This window comes from Nothobranchius furzeri, chromosome 16 (genome assembly GCF_043380555.1).
Source record: "Nothobranchius furzeri strain GRZ-AD chromosome 16, NfurGRZ-RIMD1, whole genome shotgun sequence".
Classification (NCBI taxonomy): Eukaryota; Metazoa; Chordata; class Actinopteri; order Cyprinodontiformes; family Nothobranchiidae; genus Nothobranchius; species Nothobranchius furzeri.
The window spans coordinates 22,008,945-22,033,924 of NC_091756.1; the positions used below are offsets into that span (position 1 = coordinate 22,008,945).

At 42.3% G+C, this 24,980-nt stretch overlaps 1 protein-coding gene across 4 annotated transcripts in view; it reads left to right on the forward strand.

Annotated features, from left to right (window-relative positions):
* Positions 1-24,980, forward strand: part of abcc3 (ATP-binding cassette, sub-family C (CFTR/MRP), member 3) — a 114,757-nt gene that overhangs the window by 21,804 nt on the left and 67,973 nt on the right. For all 4 annotated transcript variants that reach the window (XR_008565501.2, XR_001573296.3, XM_054748957.2 and 1 more), the window contains exons 2-4: positions 13,000-13,176; positions 18,130-18,255; positions 21,686-21,823. Coding sequence is in view for 2 of the 4 variants with exons in the window: in XM_054748957.2 (XP_054604932.2) it covers positions 13,000-13,176; positions 18,130-18,255; positions 21,686-21,823 (441 nt within the window). In the remaining 2 variants the exon portion in view is untranslated. The remainder of the gene's footprint in view (positions 1-12,999; positions 13,177-18,129; positions 18,256-21,685; positions 21,824-24,980) is intronic.

Below are 24,980 nucleotides of genomic sequence, written 5' to 3' on the forward strand. Positions count from 1 at the left end.
ATGAAGACCTCCATCTTCACCACAACCAAGAAGAGCGGTACCCTCATAAATACAAAGTCTCAATTCAGTTTCCTCCATCTTACTGTCACTAGTGAAGAAGACACCAAAGTGCTTAAATTCCTCATTTTCAAGCAAATGTTGGATTTGAATTGTCCATTTTTAAAATTTGACTTAAAGCATCTTTCCGGAGTATTTCTCTTATCCGATGGCACCATCTAGTGGCTGACAAGCATATCACACTCCTTCCGTTTTTTTATGATGCCGACTTCACGTTTCTTTTTATAAATGTGCTTCTGTAGCCGACAGATAGAGCTAAAACACGATGTTTTACGAGTATTATTCTTATGTCATGTTGTGTTCTAGTCTAAGGCTATTGGTTAGTTCTGGCCGACGCTCAGTTTCCTATTGCACGGAGCTCTGCGGGGCAGTAGGCACGCTTGGCAAAAAAAAAAAAAAAAGACGTATTGCTTACATTATATCACAGTACATGATAAGATAATCACTTTTACAGATTTCTGACAAATCATACATAATTTCTGAAAGGGGAAAACTCTGGAAAGATACTTTAATTGGTTTCTGGGCAAACACAAACTAATGCATCAATATTTTAATTCTTGCTTGAAATTAATTTACACAAGTTCCAGTTCATAGATTTTCTGCAGTCTTTGCTCAAGGCAGTTCCAAAATCCACAAGTGGAGCGCATTTAATGTGATACAAGGTCTCCTGTAGGAAATGGTTTTCAAACAAACTGCAGGCAGTTTGAGTTATTGTTGATGTGTAGGAGTGCTGAACTTGCTCAAACACAAACATAGCTGATACAAAGTTTGATTTCTAGCTGGGCTTTTCAAACCTTTTTCAAGATGACTAAAATGTTTGAAATAGTTGACAAGAGTTAAGTAATTTGTGGCTAGTTTAGCAGACACGGTCTAGTTAAATGGAAAAATGTGGTTGTTAAAAAAAAACTGACCAAAAAGAAGCTACCCTTGACACTGCTGGTTTTTCAGAACCCAAACTGTTCAGTAATCACTCCATTTTGGAGAATTTAAAGGCAGTTGTCAAACAACAAAACACCTGAAACCGAAGACTAACAAAAGCAGGGATGAAAAGGCTTTCATAATAATGGCCAGCCGCACCCTTTCCATCTCTCCTTGTGTTGCAGACAGATGAAGCAAACGGAGCTAAGCTACAGGTGAGGTTCTCCCTCAGAGGAACTGTTGCCTAGCACAGCTATCATCGGCCAGTCATTTATTTAACCTTTTTTATATGTTCATTGGAGCAAATTGTAACAAATTACTTACCATATCTATAAAACGTGCTAATCTGTCCAATAAAAGTTGCAAAAGTGACGGTCAGCTTGCTGGGGTTAAGCAGTGGCTTTACAATAGGGATGTTCTGATCACTTCCAAGTCATTTTATTTCATTTGAAGTTGGTTACATCTTTTATTTTTGGATATCTTTACCAGGACAGGGACAGGGCCACGTCATTTTCTGCTATTTTCTGCATGCAAATAGACATTTTTGTAAAATATAACCAATGAATAAAACTTTTGTTATATACCACAAAAACACCCTGGGATTAAACTTTTAAATTTCAAGTTCAATCTACTAAAGGGTTAAGTGTTTGCTGGCTTTTATTTTTTCCCGAGTTTTTGAATGTCAACTAATTACAACAAAAACAATTCAAGTCAACAAAATATTACATTCTTTGTTATTAATTTTCTTGTATTTTTTTTACACAGTTTAGTAAAAAAGTAAAAAAAACATTTTTAAACAATACTTCATGCTTCAACAGCTGCTTAATAAAGTGTGCATATGCACAAAAAACTGCATGAATGATCAGAACCAGGAACAAGAATGCTTAAACCTCATGTTCTGCTTCTTTTTGTTTGCATCATAGTCACGTCTACTCGTGTCACAGCTAAGTGTGCTGTTGAAAGACAACATCTGCACTAAACTCTATGGATTTTATGTCAAGGAGTGATGTACATCCACCCTGTAAAAGGGTATTACGAAGATTATTGGTGTAAAACAACATTAGTGGGAAAGCTATCAATGGTAATTCGGCACCATATTCAAGTCAATGTACTAAAGCAATTGGTGGGAGGGGTAGTTTCAAATAGACTTGTACAGTCACTGGTTTGACAGCTTGGCAAATGTAAAAGACAATGTTTTAAACATTGTCTATTAGTTCTACAACATGCAGGTGGAACTGTCAGACTCAATGTAGGAAGTGTTGGTTTGAAAATCGCATCTATAGGTTCACACTGCTAGCCTTGAGGCTCAATTCAGATTTTTTGAGTAAATCCAATTTTTTGTGTGTTCACTTCACACATAACTGAAATGCAACATCAAAATGTGAACGCTTCACATCTCAAAGTGACCTGCATGCACAGAAGACAACAAGTCACACTCAGTGGTGTGGGAACCAGGAAAGGTAGAGTTGTGATGTGAAAGCCTTATTATGCAGTTTTGAATGTCATTCCTAAGCAGTTTCAGTCTAGTTCAAACCTTCCTGCGTCCAATCAACACAACGACTCCCTCTCAATAGAGGCCAACGACTCATCAGGGGATGGAGAGGCGGGGTACCCAGAGTAGTTTTGGCTCGTTGAAGAACAACAGACACCTTACCCTTTGTGCAGCAGTACCGGGACCAGAGTGAATAGGGTGTGTATGGGGAGAATGAGTGGGTGTCTGACGTGCATTTTTGTAAGTCTTTGGTTGTATGTGTATGTGTGAGCATGAGGGAGGGAGTGTGTGACTGTGTTTGTGTATGACCGTATATGTCAGGTGGGGCCTTTGACTCCTCCCCTCTCCTGGGACTTCTTTTGATGCTATACATCTTCGCCTCCCCTCCCCCTGCCACACCTGGTGTGGAGTGTGGTGACTTGGTCTGCCTGAGTGTTCACGGCTCCCGGGTCAGGGGGATACGATTTTTAGCGTCTGCCTGATCAATCCCGGTGGCTGCCTGGTGGGGTCTGGGTCCCTGGGCTCTACTGGGTCCCCGGCGGGGGTAGTCGCCCCTGGGTCTCAGGTCGCTGGGTTCCGGGCTCGGTCGGCTAGGGGGTGGGAGGCTGCGGGCGGGCCTGTGGGCTTGCCGCTGATATCTCCCGGGACTCTGCCGGCTGCTGGTTGTGGCCCCCCGGGGCAATCCTCTGCGCCTCTCGAGGGGGGCGGGGGTTTTTCTGGTCACGGTCTCCCTGGGGTTCCTGTGCTCTGGGGCAGTTCCTGAATCTCTGAGAATTGGAGCTCCCTCCATCTCCTGCACATCTTTAGGGGACAGATCTGTGGCCCCTCAAATTCTCTATTGGACGCTCCTATAGAGAAACCTTACATAAACAAGCGCATGTACGCACACCGGTGCTCACATGGTGCTCTCATAAGTATGGACTTGGGCGCGTTCAACACGTCTTAAGGCTGTGGTTGGCACTAAATGCACTGTGATTTATTATTGCGTGATTGTTCAGTAAAACTGTGTTCATTTTATATTTCCTCATCAGGTTGATGCAGTGATAGCTTGCAGACTCTTGTTCATCATTGATTGACTTGTGGGGACCCCCCCCCCCCCCCCCGTCTCTTCCTGTCTCTTTCACCTCTGTCTCCGTGTCTGGTCGGAATAAAAAAGCATTCAAAAACAATATCAATAAAGTTTTAAGTATCAGCGTGACATTAAAGTAGACGCTTTGTTGCTCCACCTGAGAGTAAATCTGTAAGGCTTGTTACCAGCATTCAGACATCAATTCTGTTTGCTTCACAGCCAGAAAGGACATGGTAAAAAATAAAAATAAAAAATAAATAAAAAGAAGAACAACAGACTACATCTTATAAGCTTGACTCCCGTATTCCAGTTAGAATTGACAAAACTCCTCGGATGAGAAGAGAAACATCTTCAAGAAATCAAAGAAGTCCAGCTGCCTTCATTTGAACCCTTTGGATTACTTTATTGTGGAGTTTCCCTTCATTTCACAGCTTTTTAGCCTCAAACCAAGCAGTTAAACTAACACATATGTTTAGAGTTTTAGGATAACCTCATACCAGATCTGCATATGTAAATGTAAAAAAGTAAAAGTCAATATGCTGCTCTGTGAGCCTTAGAAATCATATTAACCAGGTCAACACACACACACGCGCACGCGCGCACACACACACACACACACACACACACACACACACACACACACACACACACACACACACACACACACACAGAACAAGTCATAGACATGTGCTCCAGCAGATGTGTGTGGTTAGCAGCTGTGTTTATCTTGGTTCTGCTGCTGGCCTTTGGTTGTTTGTCCACCAGCACTGCGTCTTACTACATTATCAGTTTTATTTAGATGTTTTCTTCATCACTCAAACATTTTTCTCCCTCCAACTGAAAGATGGGTTTCATTCACAGCTAACAATGCGTGGACATGTATTTAATTTTTTTTGTAAATGAAAATCTGCACATTACTGTATTTTCTGTTGCTTTCAGGTCTACAACACAAAGTTCCTGTAGGCTGTCAAAAACACTAAAAGAACTAAAAAGATTAAATGTGTAGGGATAAATCAGAATCTGTTATTTGAAGAACACTAAATTAGTTACAAACCAAAAGAGAGAACGCCGCAAAGCTGAGCGTAAATGAAGGACAAATAACCTTCCTGATCACTATCAGTCCTACAGACAGCAGTTGCGTACTTACAAATTTGAATTAAATAAGGCGAGACATGTCTTTTTCTCTAAAGTCATCAACAGCATCAACAATTCTCATGTTCTGTTCGCCGCTGTCGAGAGGCCAACTAATCAACCAACACAGTTGGCTCCTGATCTCATGTCCCAATCTAACTGTAATGAGTTTGCATCTTTTTTCCAATAAGAAAATCTTAAACATCAGATTAGCCATTCACTCTTCCATGTCGACCAATACAACCAGACCACTGCTACAGCCACACAACAGCACTCTGGCTAGAATGGCAGTTTTCAATATGATTAGTTAGGGCTGAACCATCTATCGTTTTTAGACTGAAATTGCGATTTCAAAAAACGCAATCACGTGATCGTCAAAGCTGCGGTTTTTGTAGCGCACCTGAGTGACCCAGGGTCTGTTGTCAACTATTTTAGACATCCAGGGTTTTCCCCTGTGTATGGAGGCAGCAGAGAGCACGGGGGAGAGGGAGGGGGATACCAGAGCCCAGCTGGCAGAGCTACACATTTTTATTTTCCCGTTTTTTCCCTTACATTGATCTTCCACTAGAGCCGATGTTAAATGTGAGCATCACTGCCGCGAATGTTCTGTTTGTCCCTCAGCACCGTGGGTGAGTGACAGAGAGAGAGGCTGATTCTCCAGCAGCAGAACGGGAAACTGCTGTTTGTGAAAACACGTCAGACATTAACGTGTTTATTATTGTCCGACGAAAAACATAAAATCCTTGGCCATATTGTTCAACCTGGTACCTCTCTAGTTGCCAAAATAAAATAAACTTTCTGAAAACCACAAACTGCAGACCGTCCGAAAGTTTGCACGAGTCCGTGACACGGTCTCTGATCTGCAGCAGCCTGCAGGAGCGCTTCCTCTGAGCATTAAATTGATCTGTAGCTGTTTTATAAACAAGAGCCAACCTAAGATAATTCCTTATTACGGTAACATTTGTGCAGAACTAAAACACCAGACACAAGGATATTTAGCCATTACCAGTGGTTTATTAGACCAACAAACAACTGAAATAAGCCCGCATCTCACTGCAGCTCCAGTTTCACTTTCACACTTAACCCCCTGTCTCTTAAAGCAACAGTAATAAGTCTACACTCACAATAACTCCCTACAGATCATTCCTGTATTTATTATTATATTCATATGTTCTTCTGGTGTTTCATAATAACTTGTAATAATTACAAAATGAACTGAAATCATTTTCTGAAAAATCTTGTTGGTGTATTTTCTGAGCAGAGGGAGTGTGTAAACCTCATGGTAGAAAATGTTTGGCAAAAAGTCACATTGATGGTTCTTTTTTTCTAATTATTTCAACAGATTATTGTTACAATAAAATCTGTATAATATATAAAACAGTGGCGGCTCCTGAGAAAAATCTCAGAGGGGGCGATACATGATGACAAAGTCCACCTTTTTTTCAAAGTCTACTTGTTTAACTATATTGTGATTTATTGCTCTACAAACCTGTTATCTGAGTCAGCCTATAGTTTTTTAAGCAGTGTGATTACTTTGGCCCTTCAGCAAGGGATTAGTCCAATAGTACAGTAAAGTAAGTAAATCGGAAAGTATCACCTTAAGTGTAAAACAGAAACCAATTTCCAGGGAAAAAATGTTTAATGCTGTGATGCAATAGTCATATTTACATCAAATGTGAAAACTAATGTACAATTTCTCTTGAATACAGGCCTGTGAGTATAAAATGTATGGCCATCAGAACAAACATCAATGACCAAGTTGAACAAAAAAACAGAATAGAGAAAGTATAATAAAAAAACAATCAGCAATGAATTTTCTTTCCAATACAAACGCTGTCACATCACTCCCATTCTGGATGATCTACACTGGATTCCTTTGCACTTTCGAATACAATACAAAGTTCTAACTTTTGCCTACAAAGCCCTGAATGGTCTAGCCCCCTTATACTTGTCAGAGCAAAGTGATCGATGACCTTCTCATTGAAGTCAGGCATGGACCAGACTAGCTCCCTCTCTATGGACAGCAAGGCCAGTGCATTAAGGTGTTCCTGGCCCATTGAATTTCTCAGAAATGTCTTTATTCTTTTGAGAGTTGAGAAGCACCTCTCAGCCTCAGCTGTCGTCATCGGGGTTGTGATGAGGATGTTCATCAAAGCGACCGTCTCAGAAAATGTGTCCTGGAGGTTGTAGCTCATGAGAAGGTGATACAACGCCAGCGCTCCGCAGCAGCTCCTGCACTCAGGGTTCTCATAGACCAGATATAGTTCTGTCTTCAGTTTGTTTTTGTTGACCATGGGGTATGCCTCCGCCGTGGCATTCAGAACACCCGTGGGAAATGTGTGGCAGTGCAGCTCAAACATTTCTGCTTGCAGCAGTGTGGCACTGACCAGATGTTTGGTGAAGGAGAACCTCTCTCTGGTGTGAGTCAGGATGGTGTCACAGATCTTCTCCCGCAGCCTCTGCTTCTCATCCTCTCCCAAGGCCATTCTCCTTCTAGTGGTGGTTTCTGTGGCCTCCTGCCGCTGCTGTTGAGATGACTGCCTGAGGGGAGACAACGATGCCTGTTAGTAAATCCAAATGTCAGAGCACACTAATAATTAGATGGACATAAGAATATGTGGGTCATTTGACAACACTAAGAAGTTTTACGCATCAAAAATAAAATTTCTCTGACTTGAATGTTGAAACAAGAGCATGGAAAGTTTGCTTATAATTACATTGAAATGTTTTGTATGTGTCAAATGATTGTCTGATATGACAATAAAGTAACAGGTAAAATGCTGATTTTTTTTGTGTGCTTTGGTTACAATTCTGGTTAGTTTAAAGGGCTATTCCACCCTTAAGTAAAATTTGACCAGCTCTCAAAAGGTAGAAAGCCAAGTTTGTAAACTACAATGGGTGCACCTGTTTTATCGGCTTCGATCAAATTAATTTGAGGAGATCAGAAATCGGTCACAGTTCCATGAGAAATTAGTCTTATCCACTGATCTATTTTATTAAATACTTAAAAACCCAGTTATAACGTGAAAGGCAAATGGATAATTTTTTGGACAACTGTCATAACAGATAATAAATAAATAAATAAATACATACATACATACATAAGAAAATAATTACCTTATTGCCTCAACACTGCTCATGAAGATCTGGAGGGCGTGCTTGATGAAGACTGCATCGATGTCCTTCTGCAGTTTCTTGTACAGGATGTCCACGTGAGGCATAATTTTACTTAACAGCTGCAGAAAAAACTGGAAATCCTCGTCCTGCAGCATCCTGAGAAAAACACAGGCCTCTCTCATTGTGTAGCCATCAAAAGAACCAGATGAGTTGATGGTGTCAAAACACTGAATGAGATCTATCAGGTGCTCATGCACGGCGTTGACAGTTCTGCTGTTAAAGTTCCATCTGTGGCTGAAGCTCTGGGCAGCCTTCTAGCGACCACCTCATCCAGAATGCTGGTGCGTTTGGGTGAGCGGACAAAAAAGCTGGCAATACCGCTCAGACCAGAAAAAAATGTTCACGGCAGGGATGGTTGAGGTTGCTTGCTGCATTATCAGATTAAGCTGATGTGCGTAGCAATGCACATAATGAGCATTTCGGAAATGCTAGCGCACCTTTTTCTCGACCCCGGCCTGCTCACCTCTCATCACACTGACTCCATCATAAGCCTGGGCGATGAGCTTCTCCTTGTGGGCATCATGAAAGAGGCTGTTTAGTCTGTCCAAAAGCACATTGACAATCGAGTTGGCCGTCGAATCCACAACAGGGAGAAACTCAAAAAAAAAAAAAAAAAAAAACCGCTCCTGTACTGCATGCTGTGCGTCGATGTATCTAATCACAATCACGAGCTCTGTCTGTGTTGACATATCGGTAGTCTCATCAGCTAGGATGGCAACAAATCTATCCGCTATGAAGTCATCAGTAATGCGCTTCCTGACGACCGCCAGCATGCTGTCCAGCAGTTCGTTCTGAACAGTTTTTGACATGCCCTTGAAAACAGTCGCTTTTTTCAGGTGCTCCTCAAACACCTCATCCAAAGACACCACCAAGTCCACCAATCCCTGAAAAATGCCTGCGTTCTTTGAGCCTTTGCTTTCATCTTTCCCCCGCAAGGCTAATTCAAACACGCCACAGAATTTGACACAATCTATGAGGCGATTAAGGAGATGTCAGTTAGGGCTGCTCAATTAATCGAATTTTAATCACGATTACGATCTGAGTTTTGAACTATTATAAAAAAACAAAACAAGCCGATTATTTGCTCCTCCCACTTGCGCTGCCCTGAGTTGCAAATGTAGCGCTCCTCCCTGTTGCCAACTTGGCGACTTTGACGCTATTTCTAGCAGCTTTTCAGACCCCCTTCTTGACTTTTTAAATCTTAAAAGTACCTGGCGAACACCTCAGATACATCTCTGGTAACCCTTAGCTACTTTCTGGATAACTGTCGTTGTCGACGTTTCCTGCAGGTTAGCTAAACACTCCGCCTGCGCTCCGGACCGTTCTTCAGGACATTAGGAAAGGGAATGATGTAGTGATGTGTCAGTCGCTAAAGAAACAGCTCTCGGAGCCGGCTCCTTGTTGATTAACCAGAGTGAGTGACACACACACCGCACCTACGGGCTCATGAGTCGCTAAAAATGGCTAAATGTGCACGTGCGGCGTGCTAAACGAAGCGCCTCGTGATTTTTATCTTGAGAGGCGCTATAGAAATGATAATTTCTTCTTCTAAACACACGTGCAGCTTGCCCCGATTGCTGTGAGACCGGGTTGGGGGGTGGGGGGTGCAGCTGTGGTTGGGACAATTATTACATTAACTGATGGACTTGTAAATAAATAGTTTATAAATAAGGTAGAAATAGATAGAAATAAGTTCCTTACGCTGATAACTAATAACTAATCTCTCTGAGGACACGGTGCTAGTGCACTCTCCTACAGCACCTTGACACGACTCAATAAATGTTATGCAATATTTTGTGAACATCAATTTATTTGCGTTTATTTGTTATAAATGCCACTGTATAATTCTTGCTGTCAGTATTTGCAAGATATTGGTATTTGGGTCTGTACTGGTTAGACTTAAATGAGTTAAACCAAGGTCTATAGCCCTTGGGTCATAAACTATGAGCTATAAGTATACTGGTCTTTTTATACTGGGAATCAGGAGTTCTTTTAGTGATCATCTCGTTTCTTATTTATTTTTGTCCTGATTGTGCCCTGAGCAATTTTATGACTGAATAAAAATAAATAAAATCAACATAAATAGAAAAATCGTCTTAAATAATCGTGATCTCAATTTCAGTCATAATAATCGTGATTATTATTTTTGCCATAATCGAGCAGCCCTAATGTCGGTTCCTGCTCACCTCCTCGTTATGGCTGCGGACTGCCAGACGGTGTCTGCTATCCAGCTCCTCGGGATAGTAACTCGTCCAAACGTAGAAAACTTGAAGCAGCTGTCCATGTAGATCTTTGACGCTTCGTGTCTCTTCACCTTCTCAGCCAGATGGTGTATGTCGGTGACTCCTGTGGTCGTCCATGAGCTGTGGGCCGCCGTGGTGCCAACTGGGTTAAACAGAAGGCAAGGGAAGCAGAAAAGTGAGCCTGCTGTCTCACAGCCCACGAGCCAGCTCGTCTGGTCATACCACCTTCTCGAAAATCCTCGATTGTAGGATTTCCTGCCTTTAACTGCGGCTTGTTTGATGTTGAAATTTGGTCTTGGTGGTCCTAATAGTTTTGTGGCCATTTTATCAGCATTGGTATGACGATTAAAATGAAACTCTTTCAAAGAGACAATAGTGTTGCTCCGGCAGCTCGCCATTATGGAAGTGGTTTGCTGCTCTGTGCGTGTCCTTTACGCAGCCTTTACTGGGACGTAACGCGTGACCTAGGCAGATAGGGAGACGTCCCGCCAGCTCCTAGAAACTGCGTTGTTTCTCTGGAAAGTCGGGGGGAAACGTTTACATTACTTTCTATGAGAGCGATAGGGGCGATCTTACTAATCACCCCCGTCACTCTGTTAGGCCAGAACACCCAGCAGTGAGGGCTCAAACTGATTGGACGACAGAGACAAGCAGACTACAATGGTGATGAGAAGCACATAAAAAAAAAAATTGTTTTTCTTGGGAGAAAGTCGCCCCAATTGCCCCTATGGACCAGCCGCCCCTGATATGAAGGTCAGAGATCACTAGAACCCCCCTGTTAAATAGATACAAATGTGAAGCCAATTTGTAATCTGCCCTTCATTGGGAAAAAGATTGAAATAGCAGTTATGATCTAGCTCAGGGGTGGGCAATCCTGGTCCTCGAGGGCCGCTATCCAGCATGTTTTTTTTGCTTACCTGCCCCAACACACCTGATTCCTGGATGAATCACCTGTTCAGCAGCTCATCAGGCTCTGCAGCAGCCTGTTAATCACTAGTAGATTCAAACCAGGTGTGTTTAAGCAGAGAAACAAGTAAAACCTGCTGGACAGCGGCCCTCGAGGACTGAGATTGCCCACCCCTGATCTAGCTGAACAACTTCTTGGATGGTTTTCAGTCAGGCTTTAAAAAACATCACAGCACGGAGACTGCACTGATTAAAGTAATAAATGATATCCGTATTAATACAGATTCAGGCAAAACATCTGTTTTAGTGATGCTCAATCTCAGTGCAGCTTCTGATACTGTGGACCACAACATCCTTTTTGATAGACTAATAAACTGGGCGGGACTTTCAGGGACAGTCCATAGCTGGTTTCAATCATACCTCGCAGACAGGAGTTATGTTGGTTCCATTGGTGAACGCAAATCAAAGCGAATCGCCCTGACATGCGGCGTCCCTCAAGGCTAGATTCTTGGACCACTGCTTTTCAGTCTCTACATGCTCCCACTGGGCCAGGCCATAAAAAATAACATCACCTATCATAGTTATGCAGATGACACCCTGATCCACCTAGCTCTATCGCCTAATGAATCTGGTCCCCTAGACTCACTCTGTCATTGAATGAAGCAAGTTAATGACTGGATGCAATCAAGTTTCCTTCAGTTAGACAAAGACAAGACTGAAATTATTGTTTTTGGAAATAAGAAGGATAGGATGGAAGCTATTTCTCAACTTGGCTCCAAAGAAATAAAGACAAGGTTAGAAATCTTGGTGTCATAATTGATTCAGACCTGAGCTTCACTGGTCACATTAAGGCTATGACTAGATCAGCATTTTATCATCTGCATCAAATAGGAAGACTCAGAGATCTCATGTCAAAATAAGACCTAGAAAAACTGATTCATGCATTCATCACCAGCAGGCTGGACTACTGCAATGGTCTTCTAACTGGTCTCCCCAAAACAGCTGTAAAACAACTGCAGCTTATTTAGAGTGCTGCTGCTAGAGTCTTAAGAACCAAAGAACCAAGCACATCACCCCTGTTCTTACATCTTTACACTGGTTACCAATAAACTACAACTACAATCACTACGATAACTCTTATCAATGGCATGAGGCCAAAGTACATGTTTGATCTCCTTCCAGTATATACACCCAGCAGGAATCTCAGATCCTTGGGAAACAGTCAGCTGGTAGAACCTCAGGTCAGAACCAAACAAGGTGAAGCTGCTTTTAGTCACTAAACTGCACACAGCTTCCTCATGAACCCAAATGTGCCCCAACTCTAGTAACTTTTAAATCAAAATTAAAACCTTCACGTATTCGCCAGCCTTTGAATAAATGTTTGTTATGCTGCACTTCCTGCACTGTAACTGCTACCCTTTTGACAATGGCTTTAAACTGTTTGTTGAATCTGAAATTAATATCTACATTTCTTTGTTTGATTCATTGTGCTTGCTGTTCTGGCTTCTGTAAAGCACTTTGAATTGCCTTTGTGTTTGAAGTGTGCTATACAAATAAAGCTGCCTTGCCTTTTTACACAGTGACTGTTAGTTTGAGGTTGATTTTTCAGTCTGTTTCATGTGTGCCTTAAAAAGTGAGGTTGTCACTCTTCTGCTCCATAAAAAGGCAGCTGTGATTGGCTGAAGCTAGTCCAAGTTGGTTTTCTAATGGTCTAAAACACTATAAACTCTGTCAATTCAAAATCACGTCGTTCTGCTTTTTCCCTCCCCAATTCTCTTCTGTTAGGTTGTTACTGTATTACTCTTATTAAATCAATCAGTAACTCACAGGTCAATTATTAATTCAGTGTAATTCATCAGTAGTGAGACTGCAAGGCTTATACCTGCGATGAGATTTTAGATATTATAGTTTATATTAATCATGGTGAAGGCTCACAAATGGGGCTCTTTACATTTCACATGACAAATGTGTTCGTAAACCTGTGTTGTCCTCATGTTCCTCTACAGATAACCAATGAGACGTTCCACGCAGACCAGCCCGACCTCCCGGAGTGTTTCCAGCTCTCTGTCTTGTCATGGCTTCCATGCATATTCCTGTGGGCCGCCTCACCTTTCTACCTCTTCTACCTCAAGAAGAACAACAAAGGATACATCATGATGTCCATTCTGAACAGGGTCAAAACTGTAAGAACGTCACTAACACACATAACTAACGGCTATAAGGTTGTTGTTTTTACTGTGGGCAGTAATCTGTTTGTAGAGTTGGCAAAACATCTGGCTGGATTTAATGAAAGTCTCCAGTTGCGGTCATTTCGTGTACACACACAGACGTGGACAAAATAGTTGGTACCCTTCTGTCAATGAATGAAAAACTCACAGTGGTCACAGAAATAATAAAAATAAAAGAACGTCCCAAAACAATCTCCTAATTCGTGGTTTCATGGATTTTCTGCTTCCTGATCACGTGACGTGTGACAGGTCAGCTTTAGAGATGTGATGTTTACTCACGTTGTGGGGGCTCGTCCCCAGGACCATCCCGTTAAAAATGCCATAGACGATATTAGTCGTCAATGGCAGTGAACGAGTTAAGAGGAATAAAAACTGGTGTGTGGGTTTATAATCCTTATTTTAAACATAAATTGAAACCAAAGCTCAGGGAGGCGGGGTCTTGCTGTTGCAGCGTCAGAAAGGTGTGTTTTCATTGGTTGATTGCAGACTGTCACGTTATGAAGGATGGAGATGGTGGACCATGTGTGGTGGGGGTTCCGGAGGCAGAAGAGCAGGCAACGGATGAACAAATAAAAATGGTTTAATTAATATGGCAGGTAGGATGGTACAGCAGGAGCAAACGTAACACGGTGAAAACACAACAATGATCTGACAAAGGACAGCAACAAGGAGGGAGGTATAAATACACGGGGAAACTGAGGAACACATGGGTAGCCTAATGAGGGACAGGTGAGAACTATAAGGGTAATCAAGGCAGGAGAGGAACACAGTCAGGAAGGCAGGGGCAGATCGTGTCAGTACCCCCATCTTAAGGGGCGAATACCAGACGCCCACAAGGCCACACAACACAGGAGACTGGGGACTCGAAGACTTGACTGGGGACAGGGACCCGAAGACTTGACTGGGGACAGGGACCCGAAGACTTGACTGGGGACTGGGACTCCAAGACTTGACTGGGGACAGGGACTCCAAGACTTGACTGGGGACAGGGACTCCAAGACTTGACTGGGGACAGGGACTCCAAGACTTGACTGGGGACAGGGACTCCAAGACTTGACCAGGAACACAAAGACTTGACCAGGAACACGGAGACAAACTGCAGCAGCAGGCATAGGACCCAGCAGGAACTGCCGCGTGGAGGACCTGCAGGAATAGACCCAGCAGGAACTGCCGCGTGGAGGACCTGCTGGAATAGACCCTGCAGGCGTGGACCAGGAAGTGGATGATCTGTAGGAGTGACGCGAACCAGGAGCGGCAGCAGGTACTCGACCACGGTTCAGAGCAGGTGCATACCGTGACTCGACAGGATCCTCAGGCAGGCTCGGGTGAAGGGAAGCAGACCACGGAGCAGGAAGACCAGCCCTACCACCCCAGAGAATGATGGCGGGCATAGGGGGTTTTACCTCCATAAAAACTCCAGGAAACGGCAGCTTCTGTAAAAAACAGGACGGGGCAGAACAGCAGGAGAGGAGAATGACCCCGACCACCCCGGAGAATGCTAGGATGCGCCGGAATCTCCCAGAGGGCTCGACCACCCTGAGAACAGGTAGGATGCGCCGAAAACACAAAACTCCAGGCCAGAATCTCCCTCCGCTGAAACGGAAGAGAAAAAAAAAATCCTCCAGAACAGACGTTAAGCTCACCACAGGTCCAGGTTTGGACGGATCATTCTGTCACGTTTGGAAGGATGGAGATGGTGGACCATGTGTGGTGGGGGTTCCGGAGGCAGAAGAGCAGGCAACGGATGAAAAAATAAAAATGGTTTAATTAATATGGCAGGTAGGATGGTACAGCAGGAGCAAACGTAACACGGTGAAAACACAACAATGATCTGACAAAGGACAGCAACAAGGAGGGAGGTATAAATACACGGGGAAACTGAGGAACACATGGGCAGGCTAATGAGGGACAGGTGAGAACAATAAGGGTAATCAAGGCAGGAGAGGAACACAGTCAGGAAGGCAGGGGCAGATCGTGACACAGACGGGATTCAACGGTTTTCAAGCAGTGCTTGAGGAGGCTGAGTTTGGTCGTGAGGTGGCTCAAAGAGCGTTCGCAGAGCTGGTCACACTGTACGTCCACAGATATGCAAATCACTGTCACCCTTTTAGTTATGATTCTGCTCACGACGAGGGATTTGGCTAAGACAGCCAAAACTCACACCGTGGGTTCAGGGCTGTAGACACCGCAGACTAATGCTGGGGGTGTCGTGTTTTTGTCCTGCAGACGGTCACTTTTATTTGTTAAAGCTGAGTGAGTGAAAGAATAAACACCTGACTGAGTAAAACAGTGTTAGCTTGTTCTTTCTGCACATTTTTAACACACACAGCAAGGAGAAAGTCACGAGCAGAGGAAGAAAATAACTGTAACTACTTAGTTTTGTGCTCTTCAGAGTTGAGTTATAACTATAATGTGTTTTCTAGGTGAGAATAAATTGTTTTTTTTTATTTACTTTTTTACTGTTTTGTTAGAAGTTGGTTTAAATGACCTTGAGAGAGTAATCTTTAGCTTACAATAGGGGAGAAATTCTAAATATTGTTTATTATATTTGATAAATATAAGACCTCTAATTAATCTCTCACATGTATTCATTTATTAGCAGAAAATAAAAGCAAATTAAACTTTGGTGTTTTTTACAACTGGAATGTGAACTTTTAAGTGTTTTCTCTGAGCTGGTTTGGGGTATTTTCCCGTCATCGGCCCTTGAAAAGATAGAATGCTCAAACATCCCAAGTATCATTGACAGAGCCGTTCTTATCATTTCTACCAGAAGTACAAGAAAAGCTTTGTGTTCAGAAACTTTTTTAAAGAACCCATAAGATGCCCTGAAAATGGTGTTTTACTGCGTTTCCACACGGGAGCAGCATATTATCAATATCTGATTTGTTTGAACAGGGTCCCAGCTGGGTAATCATGTCAGCACTTTAGTCTAAATAACCACTCAACCTATAGTTAGACCCCGGTATACAGTCCTGCTGTCTGCCTGGAAAGGTGTTTGTTGTCTTAGTGCTGCCTGTAAATTAGGACGTTTTAGGAGTTTCTAAATAATCTTAAGGCTAAAGATGCAACAGACTTGTGTAATGTCGTCAATGTAAATTAAAGTGACACTATGGCTCAAAAACCAATAAACACACTTCCACACTTGTGCCCTTCAACTGTGTGATCCCGGCGAGTGCTGTGAGTGCGTAGGGCAGGGGTGTCGACCTGAAATTCCCACTGGGCCGAAAATAAAAACTGGAGCGAATGTGCTCTTTTTCCTTTATCTACAGATATGTATTGTTGGAACTCTTCATTTGGAAACAAACTTACTTTTGCATTAACACTGAATGTGGAATGAGTAAATTACACATGAGCAAGTACATGTTAAATAAAACACTATTGTAGGGGTGGGCAATATAAACGATATAAGGTAGAAACGATATAAAATTGGGTAATGATAGTTTTTGGCTATATCGCAATACCGCAATATCGTGATAACACATGACGTCACTAAGATGTGCACCCTGCTGACATTGGGACAACAGAATGGCGGTGACTGCAAGCATGGAGCGGGTGGAGGAGGAGGCCTATATGCTAGAGCCCTGCACGGGCCTAAAATCTGAGCCCGTGTCCGGCCCGGCCCGAGGGGGTGGAGCCCCAGCCCGACCCGGTCCGAGAAGGTTTTCAGGATTCTCTGGCCCGACCCGAGCCCGAGCCAGACTTTTTTTTTAACCTTTCGTAATGTTTTAGCGTGATAGGATGCTCAGCATTCTAATTATCTGTGAGAATCGTTCTGCGGTGAAAAAAAAAAAGAAAAAGAAAAACCGCATCAATGCAGCTTTTTTTTCTAACAGCGTATTTTTCGAGCGGCAGATGAAATTTACGAACACTATATTAATTGGATGCGTTTGTAAATTTAATCTGCTCTGAAAATGAGCTCTTGTGCAGTTAGAAAAAAAAAGCAGCATTCTAATTTTCTAACTGGAGAGCGCATTTTCAGAGCGGCAGATTAAATACACGCCCCCAGTTAATAAAGCATTTGTAAATTTAATCTGCCGCTCTGAAAATGCGCTCTCCAGTTAGAAAAAACCCAGCAATGAACGCTGTATTTTGTTAACTGCAGAGCAAATTTATTCACAGAAAAATAGAATGCTGCCGTTTTCATGAGAATAAACGAATGGTTTCTGACATCAAAGTGGACATAAAATGGCATACTAGAATAGGGGCACATGTTTCAATCAGCAGTTTGAGAATTCGTTTGTGTAGGCGCATTTATAAACCACACACACCTTAACTGAGCTAACGGTGCGTGAGAAGCAGGCAGGTGCTGCTGCGTTCAAGTGTTTCAGTTTATTTTTATGAATTCGATTAAAAATAAAGGCACCCGCCCCGGCCCGGCCCGTGTCCGAGTTAATTACACAGTCGTTGGCCCGAAGCCCGGCCCTCGGGCCGTTGGGCCGGGCCGACCCACGGGCCTAGGGCTCCAGTGCAGGGCTCTACTACATGCCTCAAGTGGCATATATTTGCCACATGAGGATATTTAAAAGCATGTCATTCTTACATATATAAACAGAGGAAAAAATAGATCGTAATGTATATCGTTACCGCACATGTTTCTGATTATATCGCAATATAGATTTGAGGCCATATCGCCCAGCCCTACACTATTGGTGGTATTCGTTACTAATGTCCAGTGATGGGAATAACTGTGTTTAAAATAACGGTGTTACTAAAAAAAGTTTTTCAGTAATGAGTAATCTAATTAATTACCTGCTTTAACAGAAAAAGCGCCTCCTTCTGAGCACCGTGTGTAGTGGACCCGTAAGCAGAGAGCTCATGGCCTGCTGAAGGCTCCTGCTCTCTGTTCGATTAGCTCTTTGGTTTTTACAGTGTCTCATGTCTGGGCTGTTCCCTCTTATCTCTTCCCAGGTGTTTGGTTTGTTATTGTGGATTGTGTGCTGGACGGACCTCTTCTACGCGTTCCACCAGATACGCCAGGGTCATGGCCAGGTGCCCATCTACTTCATCACCCCTCTGGTGCTCGGGATGACCATGGTGAGGAACTTTTATTAATCAGATTTAAAACATCCACCGCCTCAAAGCACCATTGATACAGTACAGTAGAGCTCTATAAATCATATTTTGCATATTCAAAACCTAACCTCAGCGCTCAGGGTGAGGACATGTGAACAGTAAGCTGTGCTGTCTGAGTGAACACCACCACCGCTGGTGCTTCTTAATATCATTTATTATTAGGTATTTGTAATAGCAGAGAACACATCAGGAGCTCTATGGTGTGACTCATCAAATAAGAGTGCAAAGTGAGTGTGACTAGGACTGCAGCTGTCCATTATTTTAGAAATCAAGTAACTTGGTTACTGATGATGAATCAGATAAAGAAATTCAGGATTCTATTTTAAGAGCAACATTAACACAGAAGAGAAAATGATTACATGTACAACCCTAAGGGCTTTTATATTGAAAATGCCAAAACATACCACTAAATAGCTGCCCCTTTGAACAAACATTCATTTTCTTCAACTTAACATGAATTACGTTAGGTCTCACTGGTCAATTGATCCACGAAGAGTAGAGAGTGGTGCATTTCAGTGCAAAATGACTTCTGTTTCACATAAACAGGACGGGAACAAAATGGATTTCACCTTTTAAAAAGGTATAAATCAAGTCTGAAATCAGGCATAAACATTGTAAACAAAATGTGACAAAAGGTGTGTGTGTGTGTGTGTGTGTGTGTGTGTGTGTGTGTGTGTGTGTGTGTGTGTGTGTGTGTGAACTGGTGCTAAAGGAGCTTGTGGTTGCATTGGAGGACAGATATTACTGTAATGTAAGGATGGAAAGGTAAGAACTGGATATTTTTCTGGACCATCTGAAGGATTTTTCTCTCAAAAGATCAGCTTTAACTCCAAACGCTGACGCATCTCACATGCTTACTTTAATATACCGTAACTCTGAAACAGTTTGTGCCATCAGAAAAAATTTAATGATTTTTGAAAGTAGGGAAGTTGTGTTCTGAAGTCTTTATAGTGCTACTGCATTAAACCCCATTCTGCTGTTTCAGGAAGCTGATGAATCAGCCTCTTTGTTCCCCCGTCTCACACATATGATCAGTGCTGAATTAGGAACAGAAAATGAGTGACAGAGACAGACGACCACACCCATGAATAATATTGGTCATAGCGGTACCATGAAAAGAAAAGAAAGTAATCGGTCTCATGGTTGAATAGCCACTGTATCATCTCAAACTTCAGGCTCTCACAACCCAGAAAGCACCACTACTTTAATAGTTAAGCTATGTTTATAGTTAAGCTCATCTACCTCTTTAAGAAGAAGAAAAAGAATCCTGTGGAGAAAACCAATCTGTTGGTTCAGTGACTGTAGAAGAAAGAACACAAACTCCTTGAGGCCTCTTAAATATCTTCGGTCATTTGAAAGTTCTAAAGGAAATCTGTATCTGGTCCAACAAGAACAAGGTGATTTTATAAAGGTGTGTTTAATGTTTTTATAGTTTCTTATTTCCTTATTTTCTTGACTGATTCTGCACTCCTGTTCTGACTGTTATGTTCAGTCCGTTATTTCTCCCCTAACAAACCTCATGTTTGGTTTCCTCAGCAGGCGACCTTGCTGCCCTTCTGCTTTTACAGGAATTGTAAACACACGGAGGCAAACAGCCCTCTGCCTAGCAGTTCGTGGGAACTTAGTCTGGCAGCAGAACGATGTAAACCTGCTGAAGCTGTTTCCTCAAGGCACAAGAGATGTCTTCATGCTCAGCAAATATGAGAAAGTACAGCTAAAATAGCTAAAACTAAAAAAAAACAACAACTAAAAACTACTTCCAAAAACCTTCAGCTTTGATATAAATGAGTTTTTTGGGTTCATTGAGAACACGATTGTTGTTCAATAATAAAATTATTCCTCAAAATACAACTTGCCTAATAATTCTGCACTCCCTGTAGTTTACCATACCATACCCTAGCATACCATACCATACCCTAGTATACCATACCCTAGCATACCATACCATACCAGACCCTGCCATACCATACCATACTATACCATACCCTACCCTACCCTACCATACCATAGCATACCATAGCATACCATAGCATACCATACCCTACCCTACCCTACCCTACCTTACCCTACCCTACCCTACCCTACCCTACCATACCCTACCCTACCCTACCCTACCCTACCCTACCTTACCCTACCCTACCCTACCCTACCCTACCCTACCCTACCCTACCATACCCTACCGTAGCATACCATACCCTACCTTAGCATACCATACTATGTCATACCATACCATTGCATACCATAGCATACCATACCCTACCCTACCCTACCTTACCCTACCCTACCCTACCCTGCCCTACCATACCCTACCCTACCGTAGCATACCATACCCTACCTTAGCATACCATACTATGTCATACCATACCATTGCATACCCTAGCATACCATACCCTAGTGTAGCATAGCATACTATACCACAGCATACAATACCCTAGCATAGCATACCCTAGCATACCATACCATACCATACCATACCATACCATAAAGCTCTCCACCAGAAGTGAAGTTTAGATGATGAAAGTCTACTGTTAGTTCTAATTCAGAGCAAATGAATCTCATTTTTAACACACCGTAAACATGGTACATTCTGTTTTCTGAGTGGCGATGTTTCCGTGTCACTAACGTTGGAGGTTCTTTCACCATCCACCAAAAAGCAAGAATGGTCAATCATTTTTTGAGGCCTTGCCTCTGTCAGTGCATCCCAGGGCATTGTAACTCATCCCCACCAGCCTGTGAATGTGTGTGTGTGAATGAGTGAATGACTGATTGTGTTGTGAAGCACCTTGAGAGGTTGTAGAAACCTAAGAAGGTGCTCTACAAATACAGACCATTTACCATTTTTGCCTCTGTGTGTGTATCAGCAGAAATACTGCATGAACTACAGGGTGGGTTTTAATGACACCCACAAAGTTTTAATTGGATGAATGTCTACAATTGATTTATGTTGGGCGAGATGTGCAAGATGGCCTGCTACAGCCAAAAGACTTTTGAATACAGAGAGATGAAGATAGTTTCTGCTTGTGCTTTTTGTGTAGAGATCATTAAATCCAATGTTAAATAGGTAAATATCACTGAATGTGTGTGTGTGTGTGTGTGTGTGTGTGTGTGTGTGTGTGTGTGTGTGTGTGTGTGTGTGTGTGTGTGTGTGTGTGTGTGTGTGTGTGTGTGTGTGTGTGTGTGCAGAACATTCAGAAAAGCAGTTTTTCTAAAAACGAGTTATTCTGGGTGACAGCAAATCCAAAGACCGTGTGGATTAGCGAATGAAACCTCGTGTTTGATAGAGGACAGGTTGCAATGAAAGGCTGACCCTGTCAGAGTGCCATTCACCTGGCATGACCTCCGTCATTCTGGCCTGGATAATCTAATTCTGTCTCTCCCTCCCTCTTCTCAGCTGTTGGCCACGTTTCTGATACAGTATGAGAGGTTACATGGGGTTCAGTCCTCAGGGGTTCTCTTCATCTTCTGGTTCCTGTCTGTGGTGTGTGCCATTGTGCCTTTCCGCTCCAAGATCCTAAAGGCCTCCAATCAGGTGAGAACGCATCATGCTCACCTGATTTCATCATTGCCTAAAGTCAGCCCTTTTTTTTTAACCTCCATTCACTGTGTAGGATCCTCCATCAGTGACTGCTGTGCTTCCTGTATTGTAGGAATTGCCTTGAAGTTAAATGTTTCAGAGGGTTCAGCTTAGGTCGTCCCTAAGCACAGGGCAGAGAGGGAATAGTTGGCTTCGTGTTCCTAATGTACTTACCAGTGTGCAGTGCTGCAGCAAAAACAGCAACCCTTTCTGGCTGCAAAAAAACATGTTCTTGAGCTGGAGAGATTTAATAAAAAAAGCTTTTTGGGCCAAATTGACTGGAATATTTTCATGTCAATTACTTCATACATAAACTTCTCTGACGCAGGTAAGTTGTCAGACTTCTGGCTTTCAGAACTGTAGCACTTTAATCTGCTTGAATTACAGTACTCCTTGTGCTAAGTGTCAGCCATTGTTGACCTAGTAAAGAAAAGCTGCACAAGTATTGTTATGAGCAGGAATGCTTACCTCTAACTCATTCACAGGTTTTTATTTTTACACAGAAAATATGAGCAGTGTATCGCTGTTTATTGTATCAAGAATGACATTTAAAGGCATCTTAGAATTCAAAACCACACGAGGCGACGGTGGCACAGGAGTTAAGCGCCATAAGGGTTCAAGCCCTGCTCGGATTGTTGCTGTCGTTGTGTCCTTGGGCAAGACACTTAACCTCCCTTGCTTCCTGGTGGTGTTCAGAGGGACCGGTGGCACCTGTGTACGACAGACTCACCTCTGTCAGTGCGCCCCAGGGCATCTGTGGCTAAGTTGTAGCTCACCACCACCACGAGGGTGTGAAAGTGTGTGTGAATGGGTGAATGACTGATTGTGTTGTAAAGCATCTTGGGGGTCCCAGGACTCTAGAAGGCGCTATATCAGTGTGCCTTGTTGTTGTTGAATGTAGGCAGTTTGGTACATTTGACACTACAGTCAAATGTACCAAAAAGTCAGAGCCGCCTGTAATCACCGCAGAAATATATTTGGTTCTGAGTAAAGGTGGTTTACCGTGCCATTAGTTTTGACACACCACCCTAATGTATGCTGATGATACAGTAATTTTTACGCAAGCCGAAACTCCGGATGATGCAGCCCATCAGCTTTCACTGGCATTACGTGATTTACAAAAATGGCTGAATGACTCATGCCTGTGCCTTAATTTTAACAAGACCGTATCAATGTTTTTCAGTAAACCTAAGACAACCGTAGCTGCAGGAAAAGTTTGCTTGGGTGCACATGAATTAATTAATGTTGAGGAGTTTAAGTATTTGGGAGTGCGATTAGACTCTAAATTAACTTTTAAAAAACATATTAGTAAAGTAGTGAAAACTGTTAATGTTAATATACGGAACTTTAGATATATCCGATCGTCATTAACACACACGGCAGCGATTACATTCCTGCATTCTATGATACTGGCTCATATTGAATATTGTATTACCAGTTGGTCCTATACGAGCTCGGCTGCTATTGGGCCAATTGAAGTATGCTACAAAAGAGCATTGAAAATATTAGATAAAAAACCTCTCTCATATCACCACTGTCAAATTTTAGATAAATACAAGTTTTTAAATTTTACTAATTTTAAATTATTTAAATCGGCCTGTTTAATATATAAAGTTATACATGGTCTGGCGCCACCACCAATGAGTGATTTTATTAAACAAAAGTCTAGCAGTGTTGTCGGGTCTCGACTGACTCGAGCCACTGCTAGAGGTGACTGTGAACTGACATTCAGGCGGACTACCTTTTCACAGACTGCTCTGTCATACCAGGGAGTGACATTCTGGAATAGTCTTCCACTATCTGTAAGGGAAAGTACCAGTCTAAACATCTTTAAGAGTCGCTTAAAACAGCGGCTGAGGGACACACAAACATGTGATCATGTCTAATATTTATATTTCATATTTGTCCGGGAAAAGAGTTGGTACAGTATTAAAAGGGAAACAACTGCTAGTTTAATGGGTGAATGTAATCTCACGACAGTCAGGGCATATGCACTATCGGGGTTTGTGCAATACAATTGATGTGTTTCCGTTATTGCTGTCTATGTTGTTCTCTGTGTCCACTTTCTTTGACATTTGTTTGTTTGTATAATGGGATGACAGTTTTTGTCTCTGTCACATGACTTGTAAATACTATCTCTGTATGTTTACACTACTTTGTGTCTAACATCAACCTGCCGGAGGGTCTGCAGATGGAAATTAGCCCAAGGCTATAATCTGGCATATTTACATTTATTGAAATGTTCATTAATATGTATTGACCCACTTCCTAAATAAATAAATAAATAAATAAAAATAAATCTGCACGTTCCAACAAACTTCAGCATCAGCAACAAGTAAATGTTCGTCGCGGTAATGCTATCCGCACAACAATGCTAGGCCATGCTATTGCTAATGCCCTTATTGGCCGAGGAAAAATAAAAAGAAGAATGCTGAAGCACCACTCACATTCCAGGATGTAATGGGAACTTTTAATAAATGCCAGATTCATAGCTGGCAGTACAGTCCAACAGTACGGCTACACACTTCCTTCGAGTTTTATTATGGGTTTATGATTAGCAATTTCAGGGCTTCTGGGCCATTTTGAGTTTCATATGCTTTATAGAGAGTCACAGAAACGTTTCTTAATGTAAAAAAGTTGTTATATGATGCTTTTAAGTTAAAGAAAGACTGACTGAAACAGGCTTTAAAGAGGATATAACATCTAGTGCCTTAGTAAATACTCTAAAAGTAAATAAAACCATCAGTCCATTTTCTGTTAGTGTTTGGTTTCAGGAATCATCTGCTCCTATGAGATGTTTGAAAGTTTCCCTTTTTGTAACATGTGACCTCATTCACAACAGTATTGGTAAAATGTATACATGTCCGTTCCGCTCACGAGGGTCACATGGCATTGGGTTATTAAAGTTGTGAAGGCAAACACAGCTGGAATCTCAACAGTATTCACTCATATCAGTGGGTAAGAAAAGATTAATGGTAGATTCTGAGGCATTTTGACCAATGCTGGCCCCCAGATCTGTCATGAATAAAAAGCTTGCTGAAACACAAACATCCCCAAAAATTAAAACTTGCAAAACTGAGAACAACTTTGCTGTAAGTTTTGTTAGCACACG